Source organism: Theropithecus gelada, chromosome 7b (assembly GCF_003255815.1).
Source record: "Theropithecus gelada isolate Dixy chromosome 7b, Tgel_1.0, whole genome shotgun sequence".
Taxonomy (NCBI): domain Eukaryota; kingdom Metazoa; phylum Chordata; class Mammalia; order Primates; family Cercopithecidae; genus Theropithecus; species Theropithecus gelada.
The window spans coordinates 56,351,448-56,368,757 of NC_037675.1; the positions used below are offsets into that span (position 1 = coordinate 56,351,448).

At 41.8% G+C, this 17,310-nt stretch overlaps 1 protein-coding gene across 1 annotated transcript; it reads left to right on the plus strand.

Annotated features, from left to right (window-relative positions):
• The first annotated feature begins 1,397 nt into the window (after window positions 1-1,397).
• Window positions 1,398-15,926, plus strand: MAPK1IP1L (mitogen-activated protein kinase 1 interacting protein 1 like). Its single transcript, XM_025391388.1, has 4 exons — window positions 1,398-1,598; window positions 11,439-11,460; window positions 12,374-13,081; window positions 14,371-15,926. Exons 2-4 carry the CDS (start codon window positions 11,443-11,445, stop codon window positions 14,380-14,382), a joined length of 738 nt encoding a protein of 245 aa, XP_025247173.1. The 5' UTR covers window positions 1,398-1,598; window positions 11,439-11,442; the 3' UTR covers window positions 14,383-15,926.
• Window positions 15,927-17,310: the final 1,384 nt, after the last annotated feature.

Here is a 17,310-nt window from a genome sequence, read left to right on the forward strand (position 1 = left end):
ACTAGTTGTGTAATTTTCCATAGGCCTGTGTGCCCTTATCCAAAAATAAGACTCTGGGCTTAGATATTTTAAGTTCCTCTGTTGCCCCTTTTTCAGTGTGAGAATTGTGTTTGCTGTGGAATACATCCAGGGATGTCTTCCTTTAAACAAGTTCACAGTTTTAAATTGTCACCCCCTGACTCACTAATGCCTTACACAAAGCAAGATGCAAGTGCACCACATGCTTTTAGGATATTTTTATACGTTAAAAAAATGTATATTGGCCGGGCGCAGTGGCTCACGTCTGTAATCCCAGCACTTTGGGAGGCCGAGGCAGGCGGATCACAAGGTCAAGAGATCGAGACCATCCTGGCCAACATGGTGAACCCTTGTCTCTAAATTAGCTGGGCAACGTAGAGCGCGCCTGTAGTCCCAGCTACTAGGCTGAGGCAGGAGAATCGTTTGAACCCGGGAAGCGGAGGTTGCAGTGAGCTGAGATAGCGCCGCGCCACTGCACTCCAGCCTGGCAACAGAGCGAGACTCCGTCTCAAAAAATACATATATTGCATATATGTATCTATTTTGCACACCATGTAATTATCACGACATCTTTATTGCTAGTTAGTAGGTTCCTTGACTGGGGTCATGTCATCTGTGCCTGACACAGGAGGTAATGTTTATTCAGAAATGAAGATCGCGGCTGGGCGCGGTGGCTCACGCCTGTAATACCAGCACTTTGGGAGGCCGAAGAGGGCGGATCGCTTGAGGCTAGCAAGGTGAGACCCCATCTCTACTAAAAACACAAAAATCAGCGGGTGTGGTGACACACGCCTGTAGTCCCAGCTACTAGGAGGCTAAGATGGGAGGATAGCTTGAGACCACCAGGCAGAGGTTGCAGTGAGCCGAGATCGCGCCACTGCACTCCAGTCTGGGTGACAGATGCCTCGTCTCAAAAACCACAAAAAAGAACATAGGAGAAGAGGCATTGATGAGGAAAACTCAGCAAAGACAGCAAATATCAATTTGTTAAGCTATTTGCAAAGGTTTTCTCTTTCCTGTATTAATCTTTTCCCTCTCCCCACTTTTGGCCCGAGGATCTGAATCGTTCGGCCAGGCAGAAATCAGACCGCGTCCATACCCAGCCTCCTTCGAGGCCTAGCTGTAAAAACCGCTGAGCAAAGGGAATCCAGAATCAGCCCTCAAGCAACTCAAGACAAGTTAGCAATTTCCGCCGGTATGCCGTGAACACCGGCGACCACTGGCGTTTCCTCTGAGTCCTCGGAACTCCGGAAACTCTGGGAGCTTTCAGCCAGCCCATCAGGGGAAAGCGGCCCGGGGCCGGCGCCAGGTGGAGCCCATCCCCCTGCGTCTGGCGGGCCGCAGTACCGCCAGGGGCCTGCGGGAGGCGTACGCGGCGCGGCCTGAGGGGAGGGGGAGAGCGGGCGGAGGCGGTGCGCTCGGCGCTTCCTGTTCCGGCGCCAGGAGGAGCCGCGCGCTGCTGGTGCTGTTGCCGCCGCTGCTTTCCCTGCCGTCAGTCAGGCTGCGCCCACTTCTTCAGGGCCCAGTCCCTCGGACCCATCGCCGCTTCTAGACCCTACTGCGGTCTCGGATATTGCCGGGTGAGGCTGCTTCGGTACTAGTGGGAGTCGTGAAGGGGAATCGGGGGGCTGGGGTTGCGGAGCCCGCGGGCGCGGCCAAGCGGGAAGCGGGCGCGGTAACTGAGGTGCATCGAGTCACGTCCAGTGCTCGGGCCGTGGTCGCCTGCCTGGGACCGGGGCTAAGCGTTTCTCTCGGTCGTCTTCCTCCACGCTGCGGGCTGCCTGGGGATCGCCCCCCAGGGAGAAGGTGTAGGAGGCCGCTGACGTCGCGCCCGACGGGTTTCTGGGCGCCTGACGTCAGGCCTGGCTGCGGGGCGGGGCGGGCGCGGGCCGGCCCCTCCCCCACCCTTTCCCGGCGGGCGCGACCCGCTCGGAGGCCGGTTCGCTCCGGTTGATCCCGGACTCCCTTTGTTCGTGCGTCCCTAAAAGGCTGCCGGCCTCGCGCCTTTTGGCCCCGATTTCCCCTCTACCCCCACCCCATTGCACCGATTCATTAATTTCTAATAAAAAGGGAAAAGCCTGAAAAGATTATTACAGGAATTTTGGGCGCTTGTTAATCCGCAGTGTGACAACGCTCTGGTTATGACTCACTAGAGGAATTGCCCACGGATACGTTAGATGAATACCCAGGGCAAACCACGAGAAGGGCAGAATTTAGGGATCTCCTTTTTTAGGACTGAAGAGCGCATACCTACGATAGCTTATATATAGGGGGACCGTTTTCCTCTTTACCTTGAAAAGCAAGAGTACAGCTTTTAATAGGTAAAGATTGCAGTGTTAAAGCATGAAGCCGGACTCGCTCGACCGAAAAAATTTTTTTTAGTTTTACTGCTAGAGAAATACACACCTGGGGGTTGTAAAGGTCTGTTTTGAAAACGAACCCTCATTACAGGCAAAGGTAGCCTTAAGAAACATTTTGTAAGTTCTTTGTTCACTGGTGTTGTTTGAGGGAAGAATAGAAATTTTTCATGCTGGCATCTCTGAGCCCACAATGCAAAGCGAGTTTGCTTCAGAAACTTGGAGTGAATTGCAAATATTGGAATGTTCTTTTCCTCTCTCCAGGAGGAATGGGTAATATCCATCCCCAGTCTCTTAGCTGAAACTTTTGAAGCTAGTGTGTTTTGAATTCAAATATACTTGGATTTTATCTTCATCTTTTTAGAAAGACGACATGTTAGACGAGAGAGAACACCCCCAGCAGAATGGGGCACCGCATCATCCAACATTAATATTTGCAGCAATAGATGTGAGCATTCATTCTAAGTGGGGGCGAATAGAAACTATAAATAGCTTCAGGTCACATTTTGCCACCATGTAAGATTTGTGCCAAACTTGGGAAAGTTTATTTTTTCAGAAGTCTCTGGATTGAGAAGGGCAGATAAAGATTTATGGACCTAAAAGTAGGCATCGTAAAAGCTAATATTTGTTGAGGTTTTGCTATATTTCAGGCAGTGACTAAGAGATTTGTTTATTATATAAGTCTTAGAGCAAATCTATGATGTGGATACGATTCTGATCTCCCTTTGCCTCAAGTTTGGAGAGTTGGACTTGTCAACTCTGGCCAGTCCAACCAGTGAAGGGCTGCAGTTGTAGCTGGATGGTCATACTTTAGCGTTTACTCTTTTACCTATAAGCTAGATGTCCACATACAAGGGAAAGAGAATTTGGTACTTGTTTTCCACCCAGCACTATTTTAGGCACTTGATTGGACGGAGTCCAATTTAGTTCATCGCAGCATTACTGGTCTGGTTGTTTTTTGTTTTTTGTTTTTAACTGCGTGCTTTTTACAAACAGTATGGCCTGTTCTTTATAGTTCAGGTTCATTCAGATGAGCCGACTCTTACTGAAATAATTCAAACCCTCGTCTAAGGTCTCTCTGCTAAGACTTTCCCCTTCCCTTGCTATATTCTAACCCATCTGAACTGCTTATACCTCCTCACAGATTCTCCCAATTTTTACACCAACTGCTCTTCTTTCCCTAGGACCCATGTCACCGCCCTCTACTCCCAACTCTTTCCTTATGGTCCTTATGGACTGCAAAAGACAGCACATCTCAGGAATCTCCATGTAATACTATAATTTCTCTAAAGCCCAACACATTGTTTGGCACATATGTTCCAATAAATGTATAACTAAATGCCGAGAAATATTGCAGGTTGCATATCCCTTATCCCAAATGCTTGGAACCAGAAGTGTTTCAGATTTTGGATTTTTTTTTTTATATTACACCAGTTGAGCATCCGAAATCCAGAATGCTCTAATGAGCATTTTCTTTGAGCGGCATGTTGGCACTCAAAAAGTTTCAGATTTTTGAGCATTTCAAAACCCCCGTTTTTGAGTTGCCCAAATGTAAAAAATGGAACATAATCAGATAAATGAGCCAATGCTGAAAACTAGCATGTATTCTAATTTATAACTTTTTATTTTTGGAGACAGTCACTCACTGCAAGTTCCGCCTCCTGGGTTCAAGTGATTCTCCTGCCTCAGCCTACCAAAGTAGCTGGGATTACAGGTGTCTGCCACCGTGCCCAGCTAATTTTTTGTATTTTTGGTTGAGATGGGGTTTCACCATGTTGGCAAGGCTGGTCTTGTACTCCTGATCTCACGTGATCCACCCCCCTGGGCCTCCCAAAGTGCCGGGATTACAGGCTTGAGACACTGTGCCCAGCCATTAATTTATATTTTCAGTATGATACATATCATCCCCTGCATACTAAACAAATCAACCCAAAAATTTTGATTTTATTTAATTTCGCCTAATAAATATCTAACATGTATATAGCACTTTATAGATTAAGTGTGTTACTATTTTCTGTGCAGTGGGCAGGAGCTATAACTTCTACAGATGGAAAATGGTCTCTTATTGAGAAGTTTATTTTTGTCAAAAGATACCGTCAAAAAGGATTGATGTCTGGGTTTCATCACTGTGTAGTCCCATACTGTTTATTACTCCGTCACAATTTGAAGGCTCTGTGAAATATCCATGAACTCCACTAGTAATTCATGGAGTTCAACTTTCTTAACCACCCTCCTCCCTGACCCATGATTGAATTGTCATTTTTACCCTAACAGCCGTGAGAGTTTCCAAAATGTTATGTTTTACTTTTCTAGTGTATGTCAAAAGAAATTTTGTACTGTTTTAAAATTACTATTCTTGCTGCTCAGAGAATAAAAATTATTATTTTTCAGACGATGGGTGGATCGGACGATGCTATAAAATGGTAACAAAGTTTTGGAAATAATCGCTTTAGATTATTCCAAAAAGGAAAAAAAATGAAAGCCTTTCTTGAGTATACATTTTTTTTATGAGTTCAAGATTACATTGGCCTCATCTTAATAATCAGCAGTGAATCAGATGTTTTGGAATAGCTTTATATTTTTATTTATTTTTCTTTTTGAGACAGAGTCTCACTATATTGCCCAGGCTGGTCTTTAACTACTGGCCTCAAGCGGTCTTCCCACCTCAGCCTCCTGAGAAGCTGGGATTACAGGTGCACACGACTAAGCGCGGCTTAGAATAGCTTTTTAGAAAACCTAAACTTTTTACGTTCTGCAACTTTCCTCATATTGAAACGTTCATGTCCAACTCTGTTTTTCACCTTTTCTAATGAAAGTATTCTCCAAAGAGCAAATTGGAATGCTTCCAATTACAGTTGTTCCCCCTTATCCTAGGGGGACACATTGCAAGACTCCCCAATGAATCCCTGAAACTGAAGTCTATACACTGCGGAAGCCTAAGTGTACCGTGTTTTTTATATCTCATAACCAAGATGGGCTGATAGTGTATACAGCATGGATACACTGGACAAAGGGATGATTCACGTCCTAGGCAGGAGGGTGCAAACTTTCATTTTGCTACTCAGAACATGCTCTTGCCCCATTTACTTAAGAATTGGCCAGGTGCAGTGGTTCATGCCTGTAATCCCAGCACTTTGGGAGACCGAGGCAGGCGGATTACTTGAAGCCAGGAGTTCAAGACCAGCTGGCCAACATGATGAAACCCCATCTCTAACAAAAATTAAAAATTAGCTGGGCGTGGTGTCATGTGCCTGTAATCCCAGCTACTCGGGAGACTCAGGTAGGAGAATCACTTAAACCTGGGAGGCTGAGGTTGCAGTGAGTCGAGATCACATCACTGCACTTTAGCCTGGATGGCAGAACGAGACTCCATCCCAAAAACAAAACTTAATTGTTTATTTCTGGAATTTTCCATTTAATACGTTCGGACCTCAGGTAACTAAAACCATGGATGAGGGGGGATTACCCTAACATGAACGCTGATTATTCTAGTAATGGAGAACTGGTTACTTTACTAAGACAGTGCCATAGAACAGAACTTGTTATTAATTCCTATGCTTAGGGCTTTGTTTTTTAATCATGAGATTCTAGCACCTCCCCTATCTTCCAAACTTGGATTTTGAACTTTAAAATTTTGAAGTAGTATTGTGAATCAGTTGAATATTATTAACTTGTAGAATAATTTATGTAATTCTGTGACTAGGTAACTGTGTAATTCTGAAAACCTGAACAGTCAAGACCATTTGGTTCACTTTGATTCTCAACTCCAGAATTAATGTGAACTTTGATACAGAATCATTTTCTATTTCAGAAAGGCTAACCCTGTTTAAAAAGCATGTTAGTCTTACAACTTACCATATATTTTCTACACTGTTAGTCGTAAAAATTTTATTGTGTGATATGATTGATGTTAAACCTTAACATGGAAATGGGTTGTATGTGTTTTTTGATATTCTGAATAAAAAGGATATAGCAGTTGGGATAGGCTTGGGTTCTTGTCCTTCATGTTCTTGTCCTTTCATTCCTCATGATAACCAAATCATAATTAGAAATAAGATGCTAAGGGGCCAGGCGCAGTGGCTCACACCTGTAATCCCAACACTTTGGGAGGCCGAGGCGGGCGGATCACCTGAGGTCAGGAGTTCAAGATCAGCTTGACCAACATGGGAAAACCCTGTCTCTACAGAAAATACAAAAAATCAGCCGGGCGTGGTGGCGCATGCCTGTAATCCCAGCTACTCAGGAGGCTGAGGCAGGAGAATCACTTGGACCCAGGAGGCAGAGGTTGCGGGGAGCCAAGATCGCGCCATTGCACTCCAGCCTGGGCAACAAGAACGAAACTCTGTCTAGAAAAAAAAATAGTAAGATGCTAGGAATATAAGAATACAAAGGTGACTCTATATTAATACTGTATTGATAGGTCAAAGGAGAAAAACCGTGAGATCCATTCATTAGAGACTGGAAAGTCTTTTGAGGGAATTTAGTGTCTTCTTGCTTTCTTTATTAACTAACAAAATAGGAATAAATAAATAATAGCATAGGCATAAATTTAAAACTTCATGTAATTTTTTAAAATCTCAAACTAAAAATGGGAATCATACTTAAACATTAGAAGCATTCCCAGGAGAGTTGGAACAAGACTGCTGTGCCCACTATCACTACTTAACATTTCGTTATTTAAGTCCTAGCAGGTGCAAAAGAGAAAATATGCATAATTATTAGAGAAGGAAAATTATTTTTTGCAAATGGCATATTTTTTAAATCTGGAAATCCCAGAGAATCAAGTGAGAAACTTTGAAGAATAATTCAGTAATGTTGCTTCCTACCCTAGGTTAATTAATATAAAGAAGAGTTAAATTCCTATGGCATATTTCTGGTCATAAAAACATCACTAAACTTTTAAATAAAACCCAAAACACTTCTAGTGTTAAACATTTAAATGGGCTGGGCACAGTGGCTCACACCTGTAATCCCAGCACTTTGGGAGGCCAAGGTGGGCGGATCACAAGGTCAAGAGATCGAGACCATCCTGGTCAACATGGTGAAACCCCGTCTCTACTAAAAGTACAAAAATTAGCTGGGCGTAGTGGCACGCACCTGTAGTTCCAGCTACTCAGGAGGCTGAGGCACGAGAATCGCCTGAACCGAGGAGGCAGAGGTTGCAGTGAGCCGAGATCACACCACTGCGCTCCAGCCTGGTGACAGAGCGAGACTCCATCTCAAAAAAAAAAAAAAAGATTTCTGCTAAAAATTTTAAAAATTAGCTGGTTGTGGTGGTGCATGCCTGTGGTCGCAGCTATTCAAAGGCTAAGGTGGGAGGATCACTTGAGCGTGGGAGGTCGAGGTTGCAGTGAACTGTGATCACACCACTGCACTCCAGCCTGGGTGACAGAGCAAGACCCTGTCTCAAAAAAAAAATTGAAATGAATGTGAGCTGTGTATACATTTGAGAAAGATTAATAAAAAGATAATTATTTGCCTCCCTATTCCAGTTCAGGGTCTCAATGGCTGGAGCATTTCCTGGCAATTCAGAGCCCAAGATGGGAACCAGCCCTGAACTGGATGCCATCCCAGCACAGGGTGCTCTCGCCCACACCCCCATCCATGGAGACTGGGCCGTGTAGACACATCCATTCATGTGCATCTTTGGGATATGGGAGGCAACTGGAGTACTTGGATGGGAGAATGAGCTAGCTTCACACAGACAGTGACCTCAGCTGAGACTTTTTTTTTCTTCTCATCAACATTATAACAAAACAAAGTTGAATGAAACATCTTTTGAGGACCTGCTGTAGACTAAAATTTAAAAAGCTGTCCCATATTTGAACGATCAATTAGAAAGTACAGTGGAAGAAAAGAGCCTATTTGCAACCACAGGAAAAAGTTTAACAGAAATCCCTTAAAAGAAATGTATATACGAGATCTGATCAAGAAAATGATCTACATGAAAAGGACGGGAACTAAACAGTCCTCTGTGTCTGCATTTGCGGGTAGAAAATATTCAGGGAGCCAGGTGAGGTGGTTCTCGCCTGTAATCCGAGCACTTTGGGAGGCCGAGGTGGGCGGATCACTTGAGGCCAGGAGTGGAAGAGTAACCTGGCCAACGTGGTGAAACGCTATCTCTTAAACATAAGAAAAATTAACCGGGTATGGTGGCGCTTGCCTATAATCTCAGTTACTCAGGAGGCTGAGGCAGGAGAATCTCTTGAACCAAGGAGATGGAGGTTGCAGTGAGCTGAGATCATGCTGTTGCACTCCAACTTGAGCAACAGAGTGAGACCCTGTCTCAAAAAAAAAGAAAAAATACTTGGGGGAAACACAATAAAAAATATAAGTTAATATAATTATATAGTACTCACGCTTTTAAGTGTTATAAATAATATAGAGATGATTTATACAGGAGGATGTGCATGGGTTATATGCAAATACCACACCATTTTATATCAGGTACTTGAGCATCCTGGGATTTGAGTATCTGCGGGGGTCCTAGAACCAATCTCCCTCAGGTACTGAGGGACTACTATACCTTGTTCTTGAATGAGATGATTCGACATTTTAAGTAGATGTTCCCCAGATTCATCTGTAAATTTAATACATTTCCAACCAGAATGCTAACAGATTTTTTTTTAACGAAATGGAAAAAATAGGTAGGAAAATCTGGGGGTGGGGAAGACAGTAGGGTGAATCACATTAATGTTTATTTAAAATATATTATAAAGCTTTTGTAATTAAAATGGAATGGTACAGTTGCAGACCAGTAGAAAAGAATAAAGTCAGCCTGGCGCAGTGGCTCACGCCTGTAATCCCAACACTTTGGGAGTCCAAGGCAGGCAGATCACTTGAGCTCTGGAGTTCAAGACCAGCCTGGCAACATGGTGAAACCCTGTCTCTACAAAACACTAGCTGGGCAGGATCGATTGAGCCCAGAAGGTAGAGTCTGCAATGAGCTTATGATGCTCTGGCCGGGGAACAAAGCAAGACTCTGTCTCAAAAAGAAAAGAAGAAAGTCCACAATATCAGTTGGAAATGAAGGAGGCTGTATAGCCTGCTTGTTAAGGGCCTAAGCTCTGGAGTCATACTGGGTTTGAACTGCTTCTCTCCTTGTCATTAGCTCTGGGACCTTAAACAAGTTAACTTGCCAAGCTTCCTCTTCTCCAGCTGTTTGGGGGTGAAAATAAAATTTGTATCAAGGTTCTGGAGCTACCAAGTGAGATGGTACACAGTGCACCACCATGTACCATGTTCCATGGTAAATATTAGATAAATGCTAGTTATAAATGGCAGCAGTAGAGTGTAGTAAAGGTAGCTTGTCCAATTAGTTGAGAAAAGATAGATAGTTGATAATTATTGTTTGGAAGAATTCAAAGATTTTAAACAAGTTAAACCATGAAAATACTATATGAAAGCAAGGCAGAGTGGGGAAGGCCTTTGTAAATATATCATAAAATCCAGAAGCCACATATAGGAAAAGATTGATAGATTTGATGACATGAAATTTAAAACTTTTGTATTACCAGAATATGCCATTTAAGAGATCTACAGATAAAATGAATTTGGGAGAAAATTTTTTTTTTTTTTTTGAAGACAGAAGTCTGGCTCTGTCTCCCAGGCTGGAGTGCAGTGGTGCAATCTTGGCTCACTGCAAGCTCCGCCTCCCGGGTTCATGCCATTCTCCTGCCTCAGCCTCCCGAGTAGCTGGGACTACAGGCGCCTGCCACCATACCCAGCTAATTTTTTTTTGCATTTTTAGTAGAGGCGAGGTTTCACCGTGTTAGCCAGGATGGTCTCCATCTCCTGAGCTCGTGATCCACGCCTTGGCCTCCCAAAGTGCTGGGATTACAGGCATGAGCCACCGTACCCGGCCAAAAAATGTTAATCTCATATATGAGAGCTAGTCTCCTTAGTATCTTACAAAACAGTGAGAGAAAAAGATGTGCTACTGAGTAGTAAAATGATCAAAGGCAAAGAGTACATACAGTCTTTTATTTATATAAAGTCAAAGAACCAGCAAAATTAAGTCAAAAATTGACTGCCATGTGGCATGGCAGTTGATTGGAAAAGAGCATGAGTAAACTTTCTGGAGTGAGAAATGTACTGTATCTTGGGGTGGTTACAGGGGCGTATACAATTATCAGAGCTTGTTAATCTGAACACGTAAGATCTCTGCATTTTGTTGAGTGCTAATTATACTTCAATTTAAAAATTGGTAAAAGTACTGCAGGACATGAACAAATTTAAATTTGGGGGTACACACAGTGGCTCATGCCTGTAATCCCAATACTTTGGGAGACTGAGGCAGGAGGGTTCCTTGAGCCCAAGAGTTTGAGACCAGGTCTGGGCAACATAGTGAGACACCTGTCTCTACAAAAAAAAATTTTTAATTTTAAGAAATTTGCTGGGCATGATGGCACACACCTGTAGTACCGGCTGTTAGGGAGACTGAGGCAAGAAGATGACTTGAGCCCAGGAGGTCAAGGTTGCAGTGAGCTGTGATCTCGCCACTGCACTCCAGCGGGGGTGGCAGAATGAGACCCTGTCTCCAAAAAAAAAGACAAGGAAGTGTAAGTTAAAATAAGATGCTACTTTTTAATGCCTATTGTCATTATAAACAATAAATTTAGTAATATCCAATGGTAAAAGAGGAGTTAGAGAAATGAGTGACTAAATTGGCATGGACTTTTCAAATGGATTTTAGATAAATTTATCTGTTGACTCTAAATTCCATGTCCAGTGCTTTTTCCCAGTGACAGATTCTCACAAAGATGTGTTCAGAGATGTTCACTGTGTCATACCTAAAACAACTTACACTGCTACAAAAAGAATGTAAATTAAATTGCAAATCATTTTTGTATGATGTGCAGCCATTAAGAGGGATGAAGTTGATAGAGCTGTATGAACTATTATGGAAAACTTTCCTATGTAAAGAAAAACACATTACATAAATGATTAAGATTCTGTTTAAGTAATAATAATGTATGCATAGAAAGTTCCTTAAGGAATATTTAAGAAATGGTGAACACTGATTTTGAACTTTTTCTTCCTTCATTTCTTTTCTTCTTTTAGGAAAATGTCTGATGAATTTTCGGTAAGTTGATGAGTTTATCTGTGATAAGTTTTTCATCTCTTAAGAAAAACAACGTGGTCCTAACTGGCCTTCGTAAATCTTTTCACTTAAAAGAGATGCTTTAACCAGGCGCGATGGTGTGCACCTGTAGTCCTAGCTACTTGGGAGGATCCCTTGACCCCACGATTTCCAGGCTGCAGTGAGCCATGATCCTGCCATTGCACTACTGCCTGGGCGATAGAGTGAGACTCTGTTTATAAATAAATAAAAGAGATGCTTTTTGTGATTCTTGGCTTTGGGGGTAGGAGAGGGATTTTGATAGGTGATTTGCCTTGGTTTACTGAGATAATAGCATGTTTGGAAATGTTTCCTATATGTCTTTATGAATCCTTAAATGAAAATTTAAGATGTTACTTCTATTCTCTTTTACCCTGATAGTATTAGTAGCCAACATTTATTGGAAATTATTATATACCAGGCACTGTGTTAAGTGTACTACATGAACTATCATATTTAAGCCTCAAATTAACCCTAAAATAGTTTTTGAAACTGAAGAAGCTCTATCTCAGAGTATGTAGCTCCTTTGAGGTTAAGCCAGGATTCAAATCCATACCTTGACTGTTAGTTCTATCTTCTTAATTACTGTACTTTGTTATATTAATACAGCAGAGAAATGAAGCACAATATGATTAGTTGTATTTAGAAAACGAGCTTCTCTGAAGAACTTGCACTGTAAAGTTGATATTCAAAGTAACACCTCAAGTTTTATGTTAAATCGAGTATGTTTTAAATGACTAGCTTAGCTTCTGAAGATGTTCTTGAGGTTTATAATCCCTGGCCCTGTAGGTTACTGTTCTTTGTGGGTTTATAATGGTGTTTGGTATAACTTTTCTCTTGATAAGATAGATAAGATGTTATCTGTTTTGTGTTCCAGTTGGCAGATGCACTACCTGAACACTCCCCTGCCAAAACCTCTGCTGTGAGCAATACAAAACCTGGCCAACCTCCTCAAGGCTGGCCAGGCTCCAGCCCTTGGAATAATCCGAGTGCTCCACCTTCGGTGCCATCTGGACTCCCACCAAGTGCAACGCCCTCCACTGTGCCTTTTGGACCAGCACCAACAGGAATGTATCCCTCCGTGCCTCCCACCGGACCACCTCCAGGACCCCCAGCACCCTTTCCTCCTTCTGGACCATCATGCCCCCCACCCGGTGGTCCTTATCCAGCCCCAACAGTGCCAGGCCCTGGCCCCACAGGGCCATATCCTACACCAAATATGCCCTTTCCAGAGCTACCCAGACCATATGGTGCACCCACAGATCCAGCTGCAGCTGGTCCTTTAGGTCCATGGGGATCCATGTCTTCTGGACCTTGGGCGCCAGGAATGGGAGGGCAGTATCCTACCCCTAATATGCCATATCCATCTCCAGGGCCATATCCCGCTCCTCCTCCTCCCCAAGCCCCTGGGGCAGCACCACCTGTTCCATGGGGCACCGTTCCACCAGGAGCCTGGGGACCACCAGCACCATATCCTGCCCCTACAGGATCGTATCCCACACCAGGACTCTATCCTACTCCCAGTAATCCTTTCCAAGTGCCTTCAGGACCTTCTGGTGCTCCACCGATGCCTGGTGGCCCCCATGTGAGTGTTCAATTTGTTATTTAAAGTGTACTAATTGTACATAGCACAACTGAAAGATTGTTTCTCCCCAGTTTTGGATGGAAGATTAAGAAGGCTTTTAAGTTTTTAAAAGAGGGTGTGTGTATATTAAATGAGTAAATTTCAAACCTTCAGGTAAAGCATTTAAAAGGATGAAAGCAGTATTTTAAGTATTCCTTGTGCTAAAAAGAAAAATTTTCCAAAGATCCCCAAAGACTTTGTAATGCAGTAAGCAGTGTCCCTCAATAGCATCCTTTAGTTAAACTCTGAGATTCACTGGGCTTTTTGTTTTTTTATTATTATTTCTCAGTATCGTTTCATAGCATCACACCAAAGTACAGTTCAGTAAAAGCAGTCTCTACCTGTCTAGCTTGATAGAGGTAGATTTTTAGAGAATCCAAGCCAGTGAGTAGGTAATGTTGCCCATCTTTCAAGCAATTCTCGAGCTCAAGATTGTACCCCTATTGTTTATTGTCAGTTACATGTAATGCTTTATGCTTTACTGTCAGACAAGCCAGAGTGGGGTTAACATCTTAGTTGAGGAGCCTGCCTTGGTCATATAACTGAATGGAAAAGTACCCCATTTCCCCTGTGAGGTAAGCCAAGCGAGTATCCAAACGCAGAAGATTTTCCTTAGGAAAAAAAAGTCTGTTAACTGGTTTTTTTTTTTTTTTATTTTGTTTTTTTTTTTTTTGAGACAGTCTTGCTCTGTCGTCCAGGCAGCAGTGCAGTGGTGCGGTCTCTTGGTTCGCTGCAATATCTACCTCCCAGGTTCAAGCAGTTCTCTTGAGTAGCTGGGATTACAGGCGTGCGCCACCACACTGGCTCATTTTTTAATTTTTAGTAGAGATGGAGTTTCACCATGTTGGCCAGGCTGGTCTTGAACTCCTGACCTCAAGTGATCCGCCCGCTTCAGCCTCCCAAAGTGCTGGGATTACTGAGCCACTGTGCACGACCAGAAAAAAAAATCTGTTAACTCTTAATACACAAATAACTAGTCAGATCTCTGATTAGATTAGTCAAACATCCACTCCAGCTATAAAGGAAAAGAAATCTTTAAAGTACCCCCAAAACTTCCTCCTTGCATTAGTGTAATTTCTTGCTATATATATTATCTAAAAATATTTGTTTTGCAAAGTGTACGCCAGAGTAAGTGATGTGACTTGCTGTTTGGATTTATTAAGCAATAAATTTACTTTAAGCCACAGTAAGGAGTTAATAAACTCCATTTGCAAAATCTGGAAGTTGACTTTTTCTTTTTTCTATTGCAGTCTTACCATTAAGTTAACAATGGACGAAGAGATGACGCTTTGCTTTTTGAAGTACATATATATGCACATGAATGCATATATAAAAATTGCTGGTTTCACTATTAGAGGGCATTCATGAAAGAACAACTCTTGCACCTCTCAGAGAAGATAACTGCCTCTTGTACTTGGATGTGTAGTACATCATATGTATACAATCAGATAAAAGCATAGAAGTAAATCATTCAGATGTGATTTTTATTTGGTTTTCATGGAAAGTTAAAGTGATAAAGTATATTGAATAGCTCTTTGACAGAATTTGTTTAAATAATGAAACTACACACTTAAAAATCTAAGATGTGGATTATTGTTAGAATCTGCAACTTCATTGGTAAATTATTTCAAGTATTTTTCTATAATCACTTTCCCCTTCTAAATAAATAAACTTTGAGAATAACCCGTCATAATCCAAACAAATAATGCCTCAGCATTTTGAGCTACTCTGTTGGACAAATAAACCTGTTCCTCTTGAGGTTATATTTTGGATATACATTTTTAAACTGTCAGTAATTATTGTCAGATGTGGATGGAGTTCAATAGCCAGCCAGTGTTCATTTTTATCCTTGAGCTTTCAGTAAAAACTTCCTGGTTTTATTTTTAGTCATTGGGTCATACAGCACTAAAGTCTGCTATTTATGGAAACTAACTTTTTTGTTTTTAATCCAGGCCAACATGTATGTAAATTAAATTTTTAGATAATTGATTATCTCTTTGTACTACTTGAGATTTGATTATGAGATGTGCATATTGCTTTGTGAAGAGCTTGAGGAAGGAAATAATTCTCTCCTTTGTTTTGAACCTCAAACTAGATAAACCCTAGGCATTGCTTAATTGCCACAGGTAATTTTCATTCCCACAAAAACCTGAGGCAGCTCTTCTGCCCAGAGCTTTCCCTGTAGCCACCCCCCCCCTCTTGCCCTTGGTTCTTTAGAAGGAGCACATCCCTTGATTCCTCCCTGATGTGGTAAACTGGCACACTCTAGGGGTCTAAAACATAAAACAGTTGTGTTTAGAGAACCTTAAGTCATGCAGACATGACTGTTCTCTTTGTACAAGTGTGAATCAAAATATGTATCTGTTTTTCAGAGTCTGGTTAAGCTATGTCATTGTCTACTGCATAGTTTCCTGAGTCTTTTGTAAAGTGCTTATGGCTAACAGTTCAGTTCTGTATTTGTTGACAGGTAAATAAGTGGAGTTGAGTGCCATCTTTGAAAAATTTACCCTCTAGCTCTAACACTGAAAATAATAATAAATTGTAGATCTCTGCAACTAAGTTTAAAGCAGTGTGACTGTGTTGCTTAAATATTACTGTGTATAACCACCAAAAAAGTCCTAGTAGTTTTTTGGCACCTTATGTTTAAACCAGATTCTTAGATTTAGGGTAGACCCGACCTTGTTATTTATTAGATAACATTTTGAATGTATCCATTGGATTTCTAAAATGTATTGTGAATTTCTCAGACAAACAGGATTTATGCTGGAGCTCTGTTTTGCTTAGAAATAAAATATTTAGTAGTTTATTTCTGCTCTAATTAAAATGTCAAGAATGCCAAATGCTGCCAGTTTTTTGGTTTGATAGCTACCTCCTTTTAAGAAAGCAAAATGGTTACCTTTCAGAGGAACATGCAGTGTTTAATCCTCCCTTATGTTAACTAGATGAGAGATGAAAGCTTTTAGAAATGAGAAAGTAGAAACTAATTTGTTAAGATATTTTCGGACTGTGGAATGTTGTTAGCTTTTTGTTTCACTTCTCTGCAAGGACAGGTGTTAGCTATCTACAATACTATTGGACTCTGTTGTCAAAGTAGCCCCCAATCTACAAGGCAGGTAGCCTTGGCTTGAATTATCAATATCAAAATGTCAGTTAACCGTGGAGGGATAAAGTAATGTGAAAAGTGAGATGACTGCAAAGATATCTCTCCTTACAGTTATTTTGGCTGTCCTACATTGGGATAAACTGACAAATTAGCAGTATTTAGTTTAACACTAGAGCAAATATAATTTGACTAGGAAGAAGAGATAGCAGGTTTGGGAATCTATAATTATGAAGTCCATTGATTTTGGGAGAAAATCCATTGCTAAAGGATTCGAAGGGCCATGAACACAATTTGGGATTACTACTCCCAATAAGTATAATAATTTTGCTAGTGACCGATACTGCCCAGTGTGCCCTAAATCATACTGCCATTGTACTCCCTTTGTTTTCAAGGACTTTACAACTGGTATTTTGGGGAGATTTTTTTTTTTTTTTAATGTAAGAATGGAGATAAAAGGGATAATAGAATTTGCTTTTATATTTGTTACTTTTGTAAAGCATCTTTTCTTTGATTCTTGTTGGCATTCTGGGCCAAAAAGTATTTCAGGTTGGTTCAGTGTGGAGTTAAGAAAAGCAGGAGTTTTAGTGGAGAAATGGGGAACAGCATCGAGAAAGGCTTTTCTCCTTTTTGCTTTTTTTTTTTTTTTTTTTTTTTTTTGAGAGAGTCTTGCCCTGTCACCCAGGCTGGAGTGCAATGGCATGATCTCGGCTCGCTGCAACCTCTGCCTCCCGGGTTCAAACGATTCTCCTGCCTCAGCCTCCCAGGTAGCTGGGATTACAGGCGCCTGCCACCATGCCCATTTTTGTATTTTTAGTAGAGATGGGGGTTTCACCGTGTTGGCCAGGCTGGTCTCAAACTCCTGACCTTGTGATCCACCTGCCTCGGCCTCCCAAAGTGCTGAGATTACAGGCATGAGCCACCACGCGACCTTTTTTTCCTTTTTAAAATGGAATAATGTTGCTTTCAAAACAAGACATGTTAGGCTGAAATTGGTTTATGGAAAAGACTGCTTGTTAGCAAGTATATTTGGTCTTAGGCGAGGAATACAGATTATAGAATATGCTGACATTTGAGCTTCGGAGGAAGA